Source organism: Anomaloglossus baeobatrachus, chromosome 2, assembly GCF_048569485.1.
Source record: "Anomaloglossus baeobatrachus isolate aAnoBae1 chromosome 2, aAnoBae1.hap1, whole genome shotgun sequence".
Lineage (NCBI taxonomy): Eukaryota > Metazoa > Chordata > Amphibia > Anura > Aromobatidae > Anomaloglossus > Anomaloglossus baeobatrachus.
Window position 1 is genome coordinate 506,221,787 of NC_134354.1, and position 20,817 is coordinate 506,242,603.

Genomic DNA, 20,817 nt, shown 5'->3' on the forward strand with positions numbered 1-20,817 from the left:
CAGTACAGTTAGGCTTTAAAATCCTATTACTGTGTCTAGTACACAGTGAAAATGTAGAACAATTTTTTCTTGTTAATTAATATGTATTAAGCAATGCACAAATACTTGCTAACAGGCTTTCTATTTCCAGGGCAGCTTTATCTTGCACCGTAATACAATGCGGCTTGGTAGATTTAGATAAATGTTTTTGTACCTGAGAACCTCCTGCCTCTATCTTTCCATTAGCCGGAGAGATATGAAAATGGGATATCTTGCGAAAGCTAAACACCGCGGGGAGGAACTGAGATTCATTTTTTAGTGTGCAATGAATATCGATCCTTTCACCAATCAAGCATTCCTTAAAATCGTACACCGCTCCCGGGCTGAATGTTAATGCGACAGGGAGAGCAGAGCCGGTAACAGCCAACTCCACGTGGCGCTTCTTTTGTCCTATGTCAAAGATATAAAACAGCAAAAGCAATGTATTACTTTACAACAGCCTTATTACTATATAACTCTTATCCCGGATTAAGGCTTTTCTACCTCTAAAGCATTAGTGTAATGAAATGTTTCTACATTATCAGCCATATTTACTAAGTCCTTTTATTCCTAGTATATCCTCCATGATGTGCTTACAAGATAATACATGAGCATGGCTAATAAATAAACTGTACATAAAAAAGCACAGGTTTGGCCCCGATTTATCAAAGCCAGAAAACTGCAGTCCAGTACTTTGAATAGTCATACAATTATTGCACAATGTGAGATGTGGAAAAATGTAGGGCTTTTGGAATTTTCACGCTTTTTTCACACAGCTTCTATAAAGCTGGTAGACCAACAGTGGTGTTGCGATCCCCGCATATCAATGGCGTCCTTTACTCCCCAAATCTTACTTCAGTATCTGACTGGAGTAAGATTTGTGACATGGTGCCACTTCTTGCCTCGCCTGATTCATTAAGAAGAAAGCACCTCCTAATGAATCAGGAGCTTCGCACTCCATCCTCACCAGCATGAAAAATGCCAGTCTTGAAATGAACAGCAGGCATCTTCTATATTCTGGAGGTGGTAATTTTGAGTCATTTTTAGATTTGATGAAAACAATGGGAAACCCACTGAAGCCAACACTTACTAATCATTACGCTTGTGTAAAATTTGACTAGATTATTGAGATATAGGCCTCTAAAAGAAGTAATCTAGCTCTGCTCACTTCCGAAATTAGGCTGGGATCGTGTCACATTCTTTCTACATGTTGCCACACCCTGTAGCATATGCTATTGACTTGAATGAGACACACACAGTAAGGGCACACTCACACGAGCGTGAAAAACGGACAAGTTGAATGCGAGAAAATCTGACGACGCTCTCACATCGGATGCCATACGCTAGTGACTCCAGCCTAACTCTGTGCTCTGTCTGGCTTCTGTTTTAGCAGTATCTGACTTCTTAGGGTGGACGCAAAAGTGTGATTGACTGCACTTTTATGCCCACGTTAAAGAGACAGAGACTGCCGAAAAGGAGGTTAGACAAGACTTAGTTATTCCATCTGCCTTCCTAAAGTTAGTGGCCTTGTTGGCGGTTGCACCCGAATCCCGTTTTTCAGGGCTTCATATGGAATCCCCGGTGGAGCAACTGACTTGTGGCAAAAACTTAATATGAACATAGTCTTAGGCCTGTTTAACACGTCAGTAAAAAACACAAACGTTCTTTGCTGACATGTAAAAAACGCCTATGTCCCTCCATGTTCTGTGATTCACAGCACACGTGGGTTGTCCATGTGCAATCCGTGATACGTGATCCGTGATTGCACATTGACATATGCTCACCTGTCCCCGTTCCTGCTCTCCATGGTGCTGAACTCCTCGGCTTTGCAGCGTCCACCCACCGGTCTCTGCAGCTACTTCTGGGTCGGCTCTGACTGCATGAATATTCATGAGCCAGCCAGGAAGCTGCAGAGAGCAGAGGCTGCACAGAGTGTCCTTGGAGAATGTGAGTTGAAAATGTTTATTATATTAAATGTCTGTGTTTTTCTGGTACATGTTTCACATATCACACCACTGCGTGGTCCGTGGGACATCAGTGATGCCAGAAAAAAATGGACATGTCTCCATGCAGCAATCACGGACACGCGTGTACGCCGCACGGAGACACAGTCAGTGAAAAATCACTGATGTGTGCGCAGACCCATTGATTATAATGTCCATGATTGTGGTACGTATAAAAAAAAGCACAAAGAATCACTGACGTCTGAAACGGGCCTTAGGCCTCTGCCACACTTACGTGACAAAACGTAACGTTTTTGTCACATACGTGTTAAAGGGGTGGTTTGTTCCCCGTGTGCCGTTTTTGTGGCACGTACGTGTTCTCCGTGTGTTATACGTTATAACACACGGAGAACGGAAAGTCCCACCTACCTGCATCATCCGGCGCTGTCTGTGGTGCTGAATGACAGCGTCCGGCCAAAGCCACGTCCCGCTGACGCTGCGTACAGCCCCCAGTGAAGGAGAAGCGTTGTTCAAATTCACTGGGGGACGGATGCAGGTGACAGCCGCGGCAGAGACTGCAGGTATGGTGGAGGTGAGTATGTGTTTTTATTATTTTTACACTGACATGTGTCTTTCTCCGGCGCGTGTCACACGGGCCCGCATCCACACTACATCCATGTGGTACGGGTGCGGGCCGTGTGACACCCATACTGCCGCAGCAATACGGACATGTCAGCGGTTTTAAAACACGGACACACGTAAGTACCGAACGGACACACGTTCCGTTCCTGAATACTTACGTGTGTCCAAAACAATAACAATACATAGGACCACATGGGCCCGTGTCTCCGGTACGTGAAAAAAAAGGCACACACGTACCGGAGGCACGTGAGTGTGACGGAGGCCTTAGGGGGTGAGCAGGACCAGTTATGTCATGTGTTCAGATATCTGCCTGTGTGGCAGTTATGTCACACCCATGCACCCACCCTAATCACTGGAATATCTATAGATGTGACACCAGTGACCTCGCTCACCGTCTATAACAAAAGTGAGCAGACCCAAATTACCCTTACTAAATGTATTTCTCCAGAAAACCACGGACTTTCAGGAAAAATGGCAAGAGTGGTGGAAACTTGAAAAAGTCACACATTTTGATCAAAACAATGTGCGTCAACATGTTTGTGTCAGAAAACTGGCCAAAGTTACTTGTCAGAGTTTCTACATAGACTTTTTATTAAAGAGTAAACAAGTCTTTGGAAAACAACTACTACAAGTTCACTAATGTTTCATATAGATACAAACTTCTATTGCGAAAAATATTGGAGAATTATAGTATTCAACTTCATTCAAATTTTCTAGTAAATTAGGGATTGCCGAGAATCTTACTGATCACAATTTCTTACATATCTGAGCTTAACTGGTGGAAAGACACAAGTCTCACAACCATTGTAGTGGCATCTTTTAACTCCGTCGAGTGGCTGAAGGAGTTAAAGGGGTATTCCCATCTACAAGATCCTATCACAATATGTAGTAGGTATAATAACATTAGCAAATACCTCCAATTAGAAATGTAGTATTGTTCCTCTGATATAGCCATGTCACTTACCTCATGTGCAGGGCATTGCAGCTGAGGTATCCGTTACAACCACGAGCAACTAACTGACTAACTAACTGTCACTATATGAGTGGTTGTAACCAAGGATACCTAAGATGCAATGCCCTGCACATGAGGTAAGGGACATAGCTAATCAGGAGAACTATACTACATTTCTAATAGGAGGTATTTGCTAATATTATTATTATTACACCTACTACATATTGGGATAGGATGTTGGTGATGGGAATATCACTTTAACAGAACAAAAAAGGCATCTGGACCAGCTATAGGAGACATTAAAGGGGTAGTCAATAGGGATGATCGAATACCTGAAATATTCGGCTTCGCAAATATCCAACGAATAGGTCGCCGCTATTCGACTATTCGATGCACAATGTAAATCTATGGGAAGCCCGAATAGTTCCGAATAGTTGTTATTCGGGTTTCCCATAGACTCACATAGTGCATCGAATATTCGCGAATAGTCGAACAGCGGCGACCTATTTGCAAATATTCGTGAAGCTGAATATTTGAGGTATTCGATCATCCGTAGTAGTCAACTCTTTTTAAAGGGAGTAATTCCTCTTGCCCTCTAAAAATAACAGATCACTTCCGCACCTTCCATTCCAGCGAAGTCAAAGCCAGATTTTCCAGGGCTTGCATGATCTTGTAATACCACGTGAGCTCGGCAGCCAGTCAGCTCTCATTTTCCTCATAATAGCAGCAGCGCTCACTTGGTGTACCAATATCACGCAAGCCTCAGTGCCAATGTAGGAATTGAATAAATGTTTTTTTGTTATTCTACAAGAGGGGCTACTTAATTTAAAAAGGTGTTTTCCAATTAGTGGACAATCCCTTTAAATTGATGTGTCCGAACAGTAGATTATCTTTAAATTGGAGAGAATACCCATACCTTTATGATGCGCTGTATTGTCTACATCGGATTGGAGAAATCCATCTTTACTTCCAATTGGTTCAAACCTCATAAACAAAGCATAATCCTGCTGAGACATCATCTCTTCTACCCTGATGTCTTCATATAATTGACTGAAAAGGTATAACACATATGTAGCATCATGTATATATCAAACTTATATACCATCACTCAGAATAAAATGCATTCTGTCTGTATGTACACATATACAGTATATAAATACATCACAGTATATAAGCAAAGTTTATGTCTAAATAACAGTATTAAACGGGTAGGCTGTGCCCTGGGTGCTTTTTAATAGGGAGTATTTACAGGGGAGATTAAAGTCATTGGTGTGACGCCACCTGCAGGTTGCGGTTAATATGGGGAAACCGCCGCTGCTGAGTTGGTAACTCCTAGGGCTGGTGGTAATGGCAGCTATGGTGGTAGGCCCTCCGCAGGCAGGGCTGAGCCGGGGGGGAAATGTGTGATGGAGACTTTCGCTGTTAATAAGGGAGGCCACACCGTGGGTTGTATTTAACAGTCTCAACTCAATCTTGACCCTTGGACGGCTGGTTCAGATCTCCCTGTATTTCCAGGGCTAGTTGATGACTCGGTTGCTCTGTTCCCGGCACCCTCAGTGCAGTGTGGTTGGGTCCCCGTAGTGTGGAGCAGTTTGGGGCCCAACTGTCCCTTTTTGTGGCAGTCTTCTTGTCCGTACGGCGGGCAGTGTGGACCCTGTAGGGCTGGTCTGTGTCCCGAACCCTGATCCTTGCTTTACTGCTGGTGCCCCCGGATCTGTGGGTCAGTGAGGTCCGTGAAGATCCCCTCACTGTGCAGGTATTTGCCAGACCGTATGAAACTGACGTCTGACCTATGGCCCTGTGCTCCGTCGGTGCTCTGGGCCCAGCGGTACTCTGGTGTACCTGCCCTGGCGACCACTCTCCTGTGCCCCCGGGTCACTGTTACATGACCCAGCTCTCAGGCACCTCTCCTCTCTACTACTTCACTGCACTGACTCCTCTGACTAACTGCTGTCCCCTCCCACCAGGTTGTCTAGTCTCTCTGGTCTGGCTCCGCCCTCTAGGTGGCCATCCCCTTGTGTCCGACTAGCCAATTATCCCTGGTGGGGAATGGAAACTGGGATTTTGGTGTGCGTGGGTGTTGCTAGCACTGGTGTTCCAGGTGCCAGGGCGTAGGCCCTGCATCCTGGTGAGGATGAAGTTCTTAGTAGTGCCCTGAGTGGCTCAGGGGCGCTACACAACAATATGGATTAAAAATATATCCTTTAAAGCAGCTATCTACCGAAATACAATTGTTAAAATCTATAAAACTGTGAGAAAAAAAGAAAAACATGATGGAAAACAAAAAAAGCAAGTGTGAATAGATCTTTAAAAGGAATTTGTCATTAGACTTTTGCCACTCCGAGAGCAGCAAGATGTAGGGGCAGAGACCTTGATACCAGAGATATATCTCACTTACTGGGCTGCTTGCTGTAGTATAAAAAAAAAACAACACTTTTTTTATGCTCAGGAGATTGTCAGTAGTAAACCAGCAGCTATAGAGTCCTCCATATTTATGAGCTTTAAAGGGAATCTGTCACCAGGCTTTTGCCACCTAATCTGATAACAGCATAATGTAGGGGGCAGAGATCCTCATTCCAGCGATGTGTCACTTACTGGACTACTTAGTGTAGTTTTGATAAAATCACTCTTTACCGTAATCAGCAGTAGATTATTATTAGAGGACTACTTGGCGTGCTGGCAGGTAGTCCAGCATATTCATGAGCTCTGTATAACTGCTAGATCTGCAGCAGAGAAAACATTGATTTTATCAAAATAACAGCAAATAGCTCTGGAATCAGGGTCTCTGTCTCTACGTTATGCTTCTCTCAGATGGGGGAGCAAAAACCTGGTAACAGAGTCTCTTTAAATACCGAACTCCACAATGATTGGCAGCTTTCTGTCTATGCGCAAAGCAAATAAAAAGCTGACAATCAGTGGTGTGGGCGGGGTTATACAGTGCTCAGTATTCAGCTAACTGGTAGATTTGCAGGGGATAAAACATTCTTTTTATTAAAACTAAGACAGCAGCACAGTAAGTGACACATCATTTGTAGATTTCTAGCAACCTCGGGGAGGGGGGGGGGGGCGCACAGAATTATCAATATGAAAATTACCCGCCTATATTTGATCAAGCAATTAATCAACTCACCCCTACTGTAATGGCTGGGGAACTTTGGTGCGACGGTTAATTTTCGGTAATATTGATCACGTAACGCTGCTTTTCACAACTACTTTTACAGGTTTGTCTCTGTCTGGAGCACAGTCGACTCTTTGTGATATTAAGATTGGTAAACCATATATATCCCATAGGAGACATTGGGACTGCTGTATATATATATCACAGGAGATATTGGGGGCACATGCATCACACGAGGGGCTGGGGACATATATATACCCCAGCCCCTTCTTTGATGTATATGCCCCAGCCCCTCCTTTGATCTATATGCCCCAGCCCCTCTTGTGATGTATATGCCCCAGCCCCTCCTGTGATATATATGCCCCATCCCCTCCTGTGATATATATGCCCCCAGCCCCTCCTGTGATATATATGCCCCCAGCCCTTCCTGTGATGTGTATGCCGAGAGATTCTCCACTGTAATGTATATGCCTCAGCGTCTCCAATGTGATCTATATGCCCCCAGCTCCTCCTGTGATGTATATGCCTTAGCCCTCCTGTGATGTATATGCCCCAACCCCTCTTGTTATATATATGCCCCCAGCCCTACCTCTGATGTATAAGTACCATCCCCTCCTGTGATGTATATGCCCCCAGCATCTCCAATGTGATGTATATGCCTCAGCCCCTCTTGTGATGTATATGCCCCAGCGTCTCCTACAATATATATACCCCAGCCACTCCAGTAAAGTGTATGCCCCCAGTCCCTCCTCCAGTGAGTAAAAAGACTTTTAAGCGACTTCCCTGTGTTGTCCCAGTGACTTTCGTGCACACACTTACACTTACTATTACGGTACTCTCATCCTCCACTGGGGCCAGCCCTACCCACCTAGGGCTTACCAACCTGCTGCTCATAACACCGGCCCCAGCAGGAGTAAAACACAGCAGCGGTGGCCATTCCACCTGGCCACACTACCATAGGTAACATCACGAACTTTCCCCACTTAAACTATTCCCCCTTTTATTCTGGAGCTACCTCAGGGCACGGGACTGGTCACTGCCACCAGTGACCTGTTAAGCCCGGGACCGAGTGACTGCCCCTGATCAGTGGGACTGAGCCCCCTAATAGCGCAGGGAGACACAGATCTTGGCGCTATGAACAGGATCAACCTAGACCTGTTTCCCACAGGTGATGTGTGCCTTAAAAACAGTGACTGTATCGGACTGTTTGCCGCCATATTGCTGGGCGGGAAAAACTTAATCCGCCATCCGAAAGAGCGCAAAAGCAAGTCTGCGCCCACCGCTCTGCAGAACCTGGAAGTTCCCAGCAGACCCGATCCCGGAAGTTCCCAGCAGGCCCGGGCCTGGAGGTTCCCAGCAGATCCAAGCCCGGAAGTCCCCAGCAGTGTTCGAGTCCCGCGAGAAGAGGTACGTGACGTTTAACAAGGGGGACTCGAGATGGGTGACCGGGAGGAAGACGGGGATGTCGCAAGGCCCGATGGCAGAGCTGTGCTACTAGATGCCGGTAATGCAGAGCCAGCTAACGCTGTCGCAAGGCCTGCTCAGGGTGCGGAAGCAGTAGCACCCAGAGCACTGATCCCAATAATGCCAATATCATTACCTTATGTCCCGGGGGCAAAATGGATACCCCAATATGAAGGTAAACCAGATACCTTGAACAAGTTTAAAAGGAAGATCTGTGCAATTATGGACATGTATGCCATGACCGGTAAACAGAGAGCGGCCGTGGTAGTGGGACAATTAAAAGGTGCAGCAGAGTTGGAAGCGGAAACATGGTCGGACGCAGACCAACAGTCAGTGACCGTTATACTTGAAAAACTCAAAGCTGCATTTGAAATCCGCACTGAAGCGGAGCTCAGAGTGAGGTTCTACCATTGCAAGCAGCGGCCCAAAGACAGCATAAGAGACTATGCCCTGAGCCTACTAACAGCCTTAAAGACTCTAAAGTATGTTGACCCTATTAATGAACAGGAAGAAAACAAAATGATGATGGAGCAATTCCTGCAAGGGCTACAGTCACCTGAGGATTGCAAGCAATTGCGCCTGTGGGCTTTAGAACATCCGGATGCCCCGTTTGCTGTCTTGAAAGACCAAGTCATCAAAACCCTGCAACCCCCTGTTACCACAGATCCTGCCTCACCATCATGGCAAGTGAGCACAGTGGAGCCCCTGGCTGCCTCCATCGCAGAGGCCAAAAGACAGGCAGCAACACCTCGGACTCCTGACCAGCTACACTCTCAAGTTCAGCAACTGAGCAAAGACGTTGCCCTGATCCGGGAAACCCTACAGATGAAGCTAGAGTCCAAGCTCTCAGAGAGGATCCTGCTGGCCGACTGCCCGGAGGATGTCCCCTGGATGAGGAACCGGAGGACTATGCCATCAAAAGGGAGACCCAGTGATCGTTACACCACAGGAGGACAATCCATTTGCTGACGCTGCGACAAGGCTGGTCACATCGCACATAAGTGTCCTTTAAACCGGCCATCCCTCAGGCCAAGGACCGACTCCCAGGTATAGGACGACAAGGCCCTGCTTACTGGCATAACAGGTACGTGGGGGGACGACCAATCCTGTCCATTACCCTGTATGGGATCCCCACTACTGCCTTGCTGGACACTTGTTCCTAGGTAACCACGATCCCTTATGTACTGTATAAAAGATTTTGGGCAGATGAGGACCTTACCTCTCCGGACTCAGACCTCACCATTTATGCAGTAAATGGGTTACCAGTAGAACAAATTGGGTATAAAGAGGTAACCATAAAAGTGGGGAGGATGGAATTATCAGGTGAAGGACTTATTGTGGTTGCAACACATGTAAATGAGAAGAATCCAGAAATGATTCTAGGCACTAATGTTATTGAAAATTGTCTAGGTGCAGTATTGTTTTTGGTCCAATAGATCGCTGAGACTTCCGGAATCGGGCAGTAGAGGGTCCTGCAGAAAAAGATCAAGGCCCTCGTGTTGAGGCAACAGGTACACCAGGCTGGTGGAGAAATTGGCAGTGTGCGGATAATGGATTCATCCACCCATTAAGGAAAGATACAGACCTGTACCTCCAGCTCATTATCAACGTGCCACGGAAATGCTATGGCACATGAAGGAGGCTGGTGTCATAAGAGATAGTTGTAGCCCCTGGGCAGCTCCCCTGGTCCTAGTCAGAAAGAAAGATGGCACAATGAGGATGTGTGTAGATTACAGGCAGATTAATAGGATCACACATAAAGATACGTATCCACCACCCCTAATAGAGGAGTCACTTGCTGCATTAAAGACTTCCAATTATTTCTCCACTCTAGATCTTACCAGTGGGTATTGGCAGGTTTCCGTTGCAGAGGAAGACTGACAGAAGACAGCATTTGCGATACCCATGGGCCTAGGTGAATTTAACAGCATACCATTCGGACTCTGCAGTCCACCAGGAACATTCCAAAGATTTATGTAGTGCTGCGTGGGACACCGCAACTTTGAAACTGTGCTACTCTACCTGGATGACGTCATATTGTACGCCAAGACCTATGAAGACCATCTAATGCATCTAGCTGAGGTATTTGAAGCATTGTCCAAGAACGGTATGAAGCTGAAGCCATCGAAGTGCCATTTGCTGAAGCCAAAAGTTCAGTATCTAGGGCATGTGGTCAGCTCAGAAGGACCAGACCCTGACAAGATCACCGTCATTCAGGACTGGCCAAGACCAACTACCGCCAGAGAAGTACGACAGTTCCTAGGTCTGGTACGATACTATAGTAGGTTTATCAAGGGCTACACAAAGATGACGGCACCTCTGCAGGATCTTCTGGTATGCCAACCTAAGAAAAACAAGAACGCAGGTCCACCATTTGTATGGAGTGAAAAAGAAGACTTCTTTGAACAGATAAAAAGGGCATTAACAGGTGAAGAAATCCTAGCCTATCCAGACTACAAGTTGCCGTTCGTGTTGTATACTGCTGCCAGTAATGTGGGATTGGGAGCCATTTTGTCACAAGTGCAGAGAGGCAAAGAAAGAGTAATTGCCTATGCAAGCAGGAATCTCCGTCCTACAGTAAGGAACCCAGAGAACTACAGTTCATTCAAGTTAGAGTTCCTGGCCATGGTCTGGGCCATCACTGAACGGTTCATGCATTACATGGCAGCTGCGAAGTTTACAGTATTCACAGATAACAACCCACTCACTCACCTAGACACTGCAAAGTTGAGTGCCCTTGAGCAACATTGGATGGCCCGGTTGTCAAACTATGACTTCACCATCAAATACCGGGCATTGCCCGAAAACATCACAGCATCCTGTAGTGCCAAGCATCAAGAAGCCATGCTGAACCTGTTGCCTCACCATCGATGGAAAGAGACCGAAGACAATGACCTGGCTGTCAGCTTGATGAAGAGGATGATAACCCAGCCAGATGCCAGTCTAGATCCAGATGCTCCACCTGAAGCCCAGTATCTATGGAAAGAAAGAAGCCGGCTGTTCATCTACAAGGATAGACTGTGCAGACGGTTCATCAACCCTAGAACCCATGAGAAGGTGTGGCAGATAGTCGTACCAAAGAAAGATGCCCCGATGGTGTTGGAGGCGTACCACAATGGAGCAGGACACTTCGGCTGGAAGAAGCTTGAGGTACTGTTACGTGAAAGATTCTACTAGGTTGGCATGAGAAACTCTATAGAGAAGTGGTGTAGAGATTGTGGCCCCTGCAATCTCAGAAGAAAAGACCGCAACAGCCAAACTACAGCCCATTATCACTAAGCAGCCCTTGGAACTTGTGGCTCTGGATCACGTCAAACTAGCACCCGGCAAAGGAGGCTATACCTATGCTTTGACCATTGTGGATCACTATTCCAGGTTCCTGGAGGTCGTCCCAGTAAAGGACTTGACAGCCCAGACTACCGCCAAGGCCTTTCAAGCTTAGTTTTGCAGACCTCACGGCTATCCTGGCCAGGTGTTAACGGATCAAGGACCTGCATTTGAAGCTGAGATATTCCAGGAATTTTGTGAAATCTATGGCTGTAAGAAGATTCGAACCACACCTTACCATCCACAGACAATGGTATGTGCGAGAAAATGAATTAGATCATCATTGATATGGTGAAAATCTTGAAGAAGAATCTCTAGAAGAAAGGAGTATGTGGCCAGAAAGACTACCTGACCCAGTGGACATGTACAATAATATCCCAGTAAGTTCCACTAATTGCACTCCAGCATATCTGATGCAAGCGCGACCAGGAAGATTACCAGTCGACTTCGAAATGGGAATTGCCGTTCCAGATAATGATCAACCAAATCGTGATTGGGACTCTATCTACTCGCCATTCACAATATAAGAAAATACAGGAATGTGTCGAGAAAAGTCTAAGTCAAAGTAGAGAGAAGCATGAAAAGGACTATAACCAAACTTCGCAAGCTGAACCTTTTGTGCCTGGAGAAATTGGCTTAAAGAGAAAAAGAAGACGTCATAAGCTTCATGATCAATGGGAAGCAGAATCTTATGTCATGTTACCATCCAACTATGATAACCAGAAAACCTGTATCATCAGTAAAGATGGAAGAGAAACATCAGCTACTTTCAAAAGATCATCTTAAGAAATGCCTAGAGCAGTTAAAGCATAGAGAAGAGACACATTGTGTAACTGTACCTGAACAGAAGACAAAAGAGGTAATACACACAATACTTGGAGACTTACCTGCAGATTGGTCCCAATTCTATGGAACAGCTCTAATACCAGTGCTAACCTTTCCACAGCCAATAGAAGAACAAGTTAGAATGGAAGAACCTGTTCCAGTTCCAGAACGAGCAACTTTTGTAGCAGAACCAGAGGATCCTGCAATCGGTGAACCTGCCAATCTTACAGCGATATCGCTGGTGAAAGCACCCGCCCCCGTCGTCTGTGCGTCACGGACAAACCGCTGCCTGTGGCGCACAGCACAATATCGTTAGGAGCCATCACACGGACTTACCTGCCTAGCGACCTCGCTGTTGCTGGCGAACCGCCTCTTTTCTAAGGGGACGGTTCATATGGCGTCACAGCGGCGTCACTAAGCGGCCACCCAATAGAAGCGGAGGGGCGGAGATGAGCGGCCATAACATGCCGCCCATCTCCTTCCTTCCTCATTGCCGGCAGCCGCAGGTAAGCTGCAGTTCGTCGTTCCCGAGGTGTCACACGTAGCGATGTGTGCTGCCTCGGGAACGACGAACAACCTGCGTCCTCAACAATCAACGATTTTATGAAAATGAACGATGTGTCAACGATCAATGATAAGGTGAGTATAATAACCTTACACACTAGAGTGCCCCAAAGACCATTAGAGATAAGCGGACTATGTAGATCCAGCCGTAGCAATTTTGGTCAACCTCCACTTAGATACACAGTGTCTTTGTGTAATCAGACAATGTAAAGTAAATGTAAGCCATGTACTTGTTTGTAAAAAATGTAAATGTTATATATGTGAATTAAGGAACTTTATTGAATTTATGAGCTACAGAGACTTTCCTGTAAGGACTCCTTTTGCATTTTTGAATTCTTACTTTTGATATTTCAAAACTTGGACTCAGGCTATTGGACCAGCATAGCCAAAACTGTGGAGCTGTAAATAAGTTGCACCAAGTGTGCCTTTAGAGCAAATCCTGCCATCAGGACATCACCACCAAGGACAGGAAGGTAGGAGGAAAGGTCTGGGATAGAGCTGACCCAGACCTGGTCACCACAGGAACCGATGACCTACCTCCTTAGAGGGTTCTGGGGTCAGGACCTTTGGGTGGTGGGTTGATGGGGGGAATGTTGTTGTGATGTTTAAGATATGTGCATCCCGCAAGGGATGAATGTTACTGTGTTAATGTTGTTTTTACTTGTTTGCAGGGGTTTACCAAGAAGGAATGTGGTGCCCCTGCGACCTCAGGCGCCACAGGGCATAGCACCCACTTAAGGTATAATGTCTTCCTGAATGCCAAGGAACCAGCACCGGTATGCAAAAACCTGACCAAATTGCTCACCCCTGTCCAAGCCCAAGAGGAGCAGTCAGTTTGGGGGAGGAGAGTAGAAACACAGGGAGTTGAGGGTTGGAGATTGAGCAGTGAAGAGCTCTCCTGGCAACCTCTGTGGACTGTGAGGAGGAAAGTGAATGATTGCCGGTGAAAGTGAGACAGGACTCCTGGAATCGTGTGTGCCAGGTGCAGAAACCTAGACCAGGGAGAAGTTCCAAACCCCTGGTAAATCTGCAAAGTGGAAGAGAAGGACATGGAATTTCCTGGAAAAGAAAATGGAATCTGTCCCACCAGAAGCCTGAGACCTAGCTGCAAGAGAGTGAGCCTGGGTAAACAAGTGAGGAAGCCTACCCCAGAGAGGTTGACAGTGCAGGGAAGTGTCCTCCAAGAACCACAGGTCACAGGGACCAAATTACTGGGACGCAAAGTGGGAAGAGTCTGCAGGGGAGAATACTGGTGTCGGAACCCGAGGAGAGAGGGATCCTCCTGAGGCCCACTTTGGTGAAGACCAGCCGCCGGGGCCCACCAACACTCCCAGTGAGTAAAAAGAATTTTAAACGACTTCTCTGTGTTGTCCCACTGACTTTCGTGCACACGCTTACACTGACTACTACTCTCATCCTCCACTGGGCCAGCCCTACCCACGGGGGGCTTACCAACCTGCTGCTCATAACACCGGCCCAGCAGGAGTGAAACACAGCAGCGGTGGCCATTCCACCTGGCCACACTCCCGTGGGTGGCGTCACGAACTCTCCCCACTTAAACTATTCCCCCTTTTATTGTGGAGCCACCCCAGGGCACGGGACCGTGCACCGCCACCAGTGACCTGTTAAGCCCAGGACCAAGTGACTGCCCCTGATCCCTGAGACTGCGCCCCCTAATAGCACAGGGCAACACTTTCGGTGTCGGTGGCGTTGGTGGGCGCAGGCTCCGCGCTTCCACGAGGCTGGGTTTTCCTGGTGCCGGCAGTACCACTGGCTAAGTGTAGGTGGCTTGTGTCTTCCAGCTGGGGTTGCCACAATTGAGCTTCAGTCACACCCTTTTTATCCCCTCTTCTGTCTGCTGGCCATTGCCAGATATATATTGTATTCCTGCTAAACTCAGGTTCCCCTCTGCTCTGATTATTGATTCCTGCTTTGACCCCGGCCTGCTCTCTGACTACTCTCCTGCCTGCTGTATTTGTACCTCGCTGCCGATCCGGATTTGACATCTGCTTTGTTTTCTGATTATGTCCTTGCCTGCCTGATTCTGTCCCTGTTTTGCATTTCCCGGTTCGACCCTGCCTAGCTACTACTCTCCTCGGACTGCAGCCTTCCACAGGTGATGATCTCCAGGGCCCTGTGTAATTCCAAATCCCTGTATAGGGGTTAAAGGGTTTCTGGTTCTTTGGGTCCTGCTTTGTGAGCGGCTTTCCTCTAGCCTGTATATTACAGCAAGTCTGAGCCTGTGGATCCAGGCAGGCGTTACACATATACCCTGTTGTAACTAAATAAAGGCATAATGCATATAAATAAACATAGGGTGGTTAGTAAACACTATTCTTGATCAAAAAAGCGTAAAGCCATCCCACTGTGACAAGGTGTATCCAATCGGGACAGTACCTACACTCTCTAATATTACAACCTCACCATGTGTCAAGAGACATCAATTTGAATAAGGGCACAGAGTGGCTGGGTCCCAACTGGCCAGTGTGAACATGAGCTTAGAAGTTACATGTACACCAACTCATACTCTGGCTCAGTTTTTTTTTATTATTATTATTTATAGAAGCTAGATTTAGATTATTATCCCTTATTCTTACAATGTGAAAACACTAAAACCTATTACTTACTTGGGATTAAAGAAAACTGTTAGAGTGGTTTTCTGGAAAGGTAAAAGAATGCCTCCATTGGGACTGCAGGTAAGTATACTGGAGATTTCGAGGTCACTTGTCCCCACCCTGTGATCCATAACTTGTAGAGTAGCATCTGTACTTTTTTGAGTATCGGTGCCCTATGAAACAATAGAATAGTATATTTTACTGAAATGTCCATGTACCTGTTTGTATGCTGCATCTTCACAAGACAACGTTCCCCATCTTAGTTCTCATCTTGAAGGGCTGTTTCACAATTCACTTCTATCGAAGGTCCGGAAACAACTGAGCATCTTCAGCTGTTCTTCCATAGAAATAAATAAACAACTGCATATGTGCCATCCCCTCTACAATCACAGAGGGGGGCACCTCATGAGGCAGAAGGTAGCACAATCACACACAGGCCATCACAGAGCTATAATATAGGGTACTATCTATTTAGCTTTATTCATTTAGTAGGCACTATCTATGTGCTACTTTTATTTTGAAGGGTGGTGGGGCACTGTACATGTGACAGACGAGATAGTAATTGGCCTGTTCAGACAGTTTTTAGGTGGTAAAATAGCACAGGAGGCATCGTTGGCCTAATCTGCGGAACAATGTGAAACACTGTTTGGCAACATGTCTTCACTTTCAGTTCCCAATCCCAACTCTTCCCAGAATCCAAGACAAGAAATTGAGATTAGTACTAGGGATGATCGAATACTTCAATTATTCGGCTTTGCGAATATTTTCCGAATACCTCGCCACTATTCCACTATTCGATGCGCAATGTAAGTCTATGGGAAGCCCGAATAGTTCCGAATAGTTGCTATTCGGGTTTCCCATAGACTTACATTGTGCATCGAATATTCACGAATAATCGTATAGCACAAGGTATTCGGAAAATATTCGCGAAGCCGAATAATCGAAGTATTCGATCATCCCTAATTAGTACCAAATTAAAAGGACTAAGATTGCCCACTAAAGATGTGTTAATTTCTGTTTTTTTCGTGCTCTGTATAATCCCACTCACACCACTTATTGGCAGCTTTCTGTGTACATTGTGCATAGGCAGAAAGTGGCCAGTCAATGGTGGGACGGGGTAATAACAGAGCTCATGAATATGGAGGACTACATGGCAGCAGGTTTACTAGTGATAATTTCCTGCTGATTTCATCAAAACTAGTGCAAGTAGCTAAGGAAGTAATGTAGCACTGGAATCAGGGTCTCTCTCTCAACATGATGGCTCCACTCAGAATAGATGGTTAAAACATGATGACTAGTGATGGGCGAGCACTATTCACAAGCTATAGCATCACTATGAACAGCAGAAATGATCGGAGTGTATGAGCTTTAAGTTCCCTAGGGGGACTAGTAAAATCAATGCAAAGTAGAAAAAGAAAAGAAAATTAAAAATATGAAAAAAAACCACAAACGTTCAAATCCCTCCCCTTTTGCCCTATTGAAAAACAATAAAAAAATACATATATTTGGTATCGCCGAGTTCAGAAATGCCAGATCTATCAAAATATAAAATCCATTAATCTGATTGATAAACGGCGTAGAGAGAAAAAAAATCAAAACGCCAGTATTAAGTTTTTGGGTCGCTGCGGTATTGCAATTAAATCTAATAACAGGCGATGAAGACGTAGCACCTACACAAACATGGTATAATTAAAAACATCAGCTCAAGACGTGAAAAATAAGCCATCACTGAGTCCTAGATCCAGAAAAATGAGAACATTATGGGTCTTGGAAAATGGTGACAAAAGCACAATTCCTTTTTTTTTTTTTGACAAATTTCTGACTTAGATACACTAGATAAAAACACTTAGATAAAAGCAGAACTATACATGTTTGCCATCTACAAACTCGTAATCTCCTGGGGAATCATATTGTCAGGTCAGTTTTACTACATAGTGAATATGCTAAATAAAGACCCAAAATAAAATTGTGCAATTGCACTTTTTTTGCAATTTCACAGCACTTGCAATTTTTTAGCATTTTCCAGTACACTATATGGTAAAGTGAATGATGTAATTAAAAACTTCAACTAGTCCAGCAAAAAACAAGCCCTCATATGGAAAAATAAAAAAGTTATGACTCTTGGCATAAGGGGAGGAAAAAATGAAAACTAAAAACTGAAAATAGCCAGGGTGTGACGGGATTAATTTCGAATTCTTGGTCCTTAAATAGTACCAAACACCAAACAGAATATTAAGCATCTATTTTCCTTTTTATTACTTGTAATAAAGTGTTTGCTTTTCACTACAAAAAACAGATTCCAATTTTTGAAACACTTACCAGTTCAGCCCCCACGGCATTATCATCCAGGACAGACACCCAGCTTATTGTCTCAGGACTATCATTATAAATCACGGCTTTGCGGATCTTTGATGTTCCAAAGTAGACAGGTCCAAAGTTAAGGCACTTTAGAGGTTTTCCAATTAGATCTAGCAATTCTAGATGTTGGTCGACTATATTTCCTTTTATCTTCAAGAACTGCTCCTCGTGACCTTGCAATATAACCCTAAAGTAGTCAGCCAGACAACAGAAGTCAGCATTCATACGCAGCAGCATTATGCACATGCACATATAAAACAAATCTGTGGTAGGTACATAGTAAAAATTTACAACCGAACATTAAATGTTGACGCATTGAAAATGTGTCCCCATGACAAAATGTGCAAGTCAAGTTACCTGCCGATTTACCCTGCAAAAAGAATGTAGAGCAATTCCTTGTAATATGGACTCATCCTACAAAGGAAGGTGACTTACCCCCACTGAAATGAAGAAACTGGTTTCATATCAATATTTGTATTGTAAGGGTTCTCATTTAATGACTGCTAGGGGGATCCACTGTGACCCCCTCAATCACCTTAATCTGGATATTTATCATTCACTCACTCATCCTATCAAAAAAATATACTTTTCAGTAGTGGAAAGGGATACAGTATACAGATAAATGTGCTGCACTGCCAGTCGATGATGTTACTTCAGGATAGCAAGGGACAGGAATCTCCTGCGCTGCCCCTTATGCTAGGGGACCGTAGGCTAGCCCTCACCTTTGGATTACGCCTAATAGTGGAGATGTTGGAGTCCCATGCCTTTCTATTGTGACGCCCCTGGACTATTCAGGTTGTCACAGGGTACTGCACAAACTGCCCTTCTCATGCAGTATTCAAATCCCTCATGGTTCTGGATCCCCATCTTACAGTGCTGCCTCCAACAGCAAATCAAATCCTAGATATACCCTGCACCACATCCACCAGGCACACCAGCGGACAGCTTAAGCAGAATAGGGTCGCCTACCTAGGGGTCAGGTAGGGGAAGTGAGGAGTGTAGAAGAGAAGTGAAAGAGCAGAAGTGTGGTAGCCCTCGAGCTGAGAGGAGCTCTGAGGAAGCTGGGACTAGTGGCTCCCAGGGGAAGCTGACTAGGTTGCAGACGGTGGTCTGGACCTAGAGGAGTCGGACCCCCGGTCGCAGGGGATTGAGGCTAGGTGCCTGGGACCTGTCAAAGAGGACAGTCAGCAGCCTGGTCCTATCACCGGTCCGGGACTGAAGGCACGAAAGGGTACACGAACCCTAGGTCAGGGAGAAGCTTCAGGCAACCTGGCAATTAACCTGCGGAGAACAGAGCCTTTACAGACTGTTCCCACTAGCTACAGAATCGGGGCACTAGCGCAACGAGGGGGATAGGGCCTTTCAAACAAGCAGCCCACTGAAATCCCAATCGTTAGCCCTGAGAGCAGGCTCCCTCAATTAGCCACAGTGGGGAGCGGGGCCCGGCAAGTTCCAAGCTTCCGGGCCACTACGGAGAATCTAAACTTTGTGCCAGGAGGCAGGTCACAGATCACCAGGCAGCACTGCAGGGGACGGGACCCGGACGAGCTCCCCTTTGAGAGGCAGCGGCACCCAGAGACTTGGTTTACCTGGTTGTCAGCGTGTGCTTATTTGCTGAGTGAGTAACTGAGTGACCCCTCCTTCACGGCACCACGTAGCATCATACGGAGTCCCGGGGCCTGCCCCTACCCGTGGAGGGCGACGACACCTTGCTGCCCCGCTTCATCACCCCGGATACTGCCAACGGCAGCGGTGGTGCTCTCAGTTGCCGCACACCACGGGTGGCGTCATGAACTATAACTCCCTTGTAAATACCCCCTTTTACTTTGGAGTGTGGCCCCTAGGCCCCCGGGTCCGGAGACCCTCGAGCCATGACACTACCCCTGGATCCGAGCGGTTCGATCTGCTGCTGGAGTGGCACACTATAGTCCTGAGAAATATTACTTTAATACCTCCCAGTGAGGGACAGGGCAGGAGTGAGATGGTAAACAGGTAATAATGACAGACAAGGGAAAAGAAAAACTCTGACACACTGAACACACACAGGAATATATAAAAAGAAGCTCAGGAGAAAAACAAAAAACAGAAGGGTAGCAACAAAAATTGCTAATCCCTGCCTAACTGTCCCAGCATCTGGTAGCATACATAAAGAGATCTTTATAAAAAGTATTTATAAAGATCCTTTATGATATGCTAATGAGCACAGCGACTAGTCGCAAGGGCGTTATTTCCCCCAACTAGTCCACTCTTTTAGGCACGTTTCACACGTCAGTGAAAAACACAGACGTTCTTCACTGACGTGTAAAATACGCACATGTCCCTCCGTGTTCCGTAATTCACGGCACACGTGGGTTGTCCATGTGCAATCCGTGATCTGTGATCCCGTGATTGCATATGGACATTACTCACCTGCCTTCACTGCTGCTGTCCATGGTGCTGATCTCCTCGGCTCTGCAGCGTCCGCCCACCGCTCTCAGCACCTACTTCCTGGTAGGCAGTTCCTGCTTTCATGAATATTCATGAGCCAGGCAGGAGCTGCCGAAAGCAGAGGCTCTAGAGCGAATCGCAGGCAAGGTGAGTTGAAAATATTTAATATTTAATATGTCCGTGATTTTCTTGTACGTGTTTCACTGATCACACACGGATCAAACCATAGTATGGTCCATGGGTCATCAGTGATGCCAGACAAAAACTGACATGTCTCCGTGCAGAATCACGGCCAAGGGTGCACGCTGGATGAACACACGTTCAGTGAAAAATCACTGATGTGTGAGCAGACCAATGATTATAATGGGTCTGCATATGTCAGTGATTCTGGTACGTTTTAAAAAAAGCACAAACGTACCAGAATCACTGACGTGTGAAACAGGCCTTTGCATGTTAGCACGCTCCTGCCTAGCGTCATCGGCATAGACGCGCATACCTGTGTCTGCTATCACTGCCTCAGACGCCGGGTTTAGGCTCAGTGCGCATGATCAAAAGTCCCAGCAC

At 46.0% G+C, this 20,817-nt stretch overlaps 1 protein-coding gene across 1 annotated transcript in view; it reads right to left on the reverse strand.

Moving 5' to 3' along the window:
- CFAP47 (cilia and flagella associated protein 47) overlaps nt 1–20,817 on the reverse strand; it is a 1,094,449-nt gene that overhangs the window by 1,025,321 nt on the left and 48,311 nt on the right. The window contains 4 exon segments of the mRNA XM_075333814.1: nt 194–429; nt 4,472–4,605; nt 15,481–15,641; nt 17,788–18,013. Of these exon segments, the coding sequence (XP_075189929.1) occupies nt 194–429; nt 4,472–4,605; nt 15,481–15,641; nt 17,788–18,013 (757 nt within the window).